Raw genomic sequence first — 2,069 nt, 5'->3', positions numbered from 1 at the left:
GAGCCGAGGGTGCCTGCACAGCCACTCTCACTCCATTCTGCGCCCAGGGCAGGGAAAAGTGGCTGACAGTGGGATTGCAGAGGGAGCAGAGCCCTTGGAGAGCAAGCACAGGCAGAGAACCCCCTCTGGAACAGGCTGAGATGCCAGGAAATACTCCAAACTTATCCCTGGCTTTTCCAGGGAGGCCAGGCTGCAGCAGCAATGAGGGCTCTCCAGGGCAGTTCCAGGATTTGTTGGGAAGCAGAAGTGTAGGAAGTGGAGTGAGAGGTTTTCAGCTTGCTGGCCAAAAGGCAAATTCCAGCTCAGGTCAAACAGGAGGTGACACCTTTGCTTGTGCAGGGATGGGTTTGGTTGCTAAATTGTCAAGGTAGACTTGAAAACAAAAAGACATTTCACAACCACAAAGGAAGACATTTGTTTTTAAAATATTAAAATATTAATATTAAAATATTAAATCCTCCCATTTTGTTGCTTTAAAAAACAATCCCCTGTGTAGAAGAAATTGATGCTAATTGGTGAGCAGGAACTGATAAAAGCAAAAAGCTTTGTTTATAAACACTGCCCTGCTCGAGTTTTGAACACTTGGACTGCATGGACCCAAAGCAGCAAGACCTCTTGTGTAAAGGTGTGCCTGAATCCACCACAGAATTCCATTTGTGTGCTCTGAGCACAGGCAGGCTGCATTCCCCCTCTGGTTCCTGCACCTGGCTCAGCTGGGGGAGGATTTTAGCTGTGCAGCTCCCAGGGTTGGTGAGCAGGGACCAGGCTCTGCCTTTGCCCAGGGGGAGCAGCGCTGGCCCGGCCCAGCACTGCCCTTCCTGCTCTGGGTGCAGAGCTCTGGGCTCAGCAGCAGGATGGAGGGGATGCTCCCTTCTCCAGGCTGGTATTTTGGGATGTGGATGAGGAATCCCCACTCCTGCAGCTGCTCTGAGTGTGCCCCGAGCACCTCTCAGTGCAGCCCTCCCTGCACAGGTTGGTTTGCCTTCCCTTTTGTGTGGAAGCTGCCAGCCCCATGCAGGTGGGTTCCATCCTGCCATTCCCACAGCCGGGCACTGCTCAGGCTTTGCTCTAGGGGCACTGCAGTTGTGCCAGGCGTGGGAATCTGTCTGCTGAGAAATTCCCTCTCTGGGTCATGGAATCACAGAGATCACTAGATCTGGGTTAAAAGGGACTTTAAAATTTCCCTCTGTTGGTGGGCTGGAGCCCCTTCCACTGCACCAGTGTGCTCACAGCCTCATCCAGCCTGGCCTAATTATTCCCTCCTATAATAATTCATATAATAATGAATCCCTGGATCAATTAACATATAATAATTAATAAATTAATACATTGATTAATTAATATATAATAATTAATATATAATTAATATATAATCAATTAATATAATAATTAATATAATAATCAATCCCTGGGTTAATTATTCCCTCCTCTGGAGAAGTCCAAGGCACTGCCATGGTTTGGGATGCAGCCTGGCAGAGGCAGCAATGCTCCTGGAGCATCCCCAGCACACAAATCCCTGCAGTGGTGGCACTGCCTGGTTGCTGCAGTAAAAACCCATCCCTAAAACCCCTCAAAACCTGCAAGTCCTCTCCCTAAACCCTTTTGGGTTTTGTTTTGCAGGTGCTGTGTTGCTGCTGGCCAACGATGCTCTGCAGACCCCTCCCAGCTCAGTGAGCCCTCCCAGGCACCCCAAATCCCGACCCTGAGGGCTGCGGAAGCTCTGAGGATGTGAGTGAGGAGGGAATGAGGCTCACCCTCATCCTGGGATGCCCAGGGGATCCTGCAGGGCAGCCAGCCCCTTCCTGCTGCTGTTGGAGCTGGGGTTTGGAGTGCCCGGGCTGCAGAACTCACCTGGCTGTGGGTGCCAGAGATGCCCGTGGTGCTGCCAGCTGCCCCCACGGTGACACAGGAGAAGCAACAGGCAGGAAGGAGGAGCAGGATCACAGCCAGCCCTGCATGGAGGATGCTGGATGGGGCCCAGCTGGACATCCCCAAAGGTGAGGGAGCAGCTCTGCTCTGGGAATGGGGCAGAGCGGCTGGGAGCTGGGGCAGGCTTGGCAGAGCGAGAG

General features: G+C 52.3%; 1 protein-coding gene across 1 annotated transcript in view; it reads left to right on the top strand.

The window, feature by feature from the left end:
* Positions 1–1,870: 1,870 nt before the first annotated feature.
* Positions 1,871–2,069, top strand: part of SH3TC2 (SH3 domain and tetratricopeptide repeats 2) — a 16,114-nt gene continuing 15,915 nt past the window's right edge. The window contains 1 exon segment of the mRNA XM_031055226.1: positions 1,871–1,997. Coding sequence (XP_030911086.1) covers positions 1,871–1,997 — 127 coding nt within the window.

The sequence above is a fragment of the Geospiza fortis genome, unplaced genomic scaffold (genome assembly GCF_000277835.1).
Source record: "Geospiza fortis unplaced genomic scaffold, GeoFor_1.0 scaffold55, whole genome shotgun sequence".
In the NCBI taxonomy this organism is placed as follows: Eukaryota; Metazoa; Chordata; class Aves; order Passeriformes; family Thraupidae; genus Geospiza; species Geospiza fortis.
This window is presented reverse-complemented; position numbering and strand designations above follow the sequence as displayed.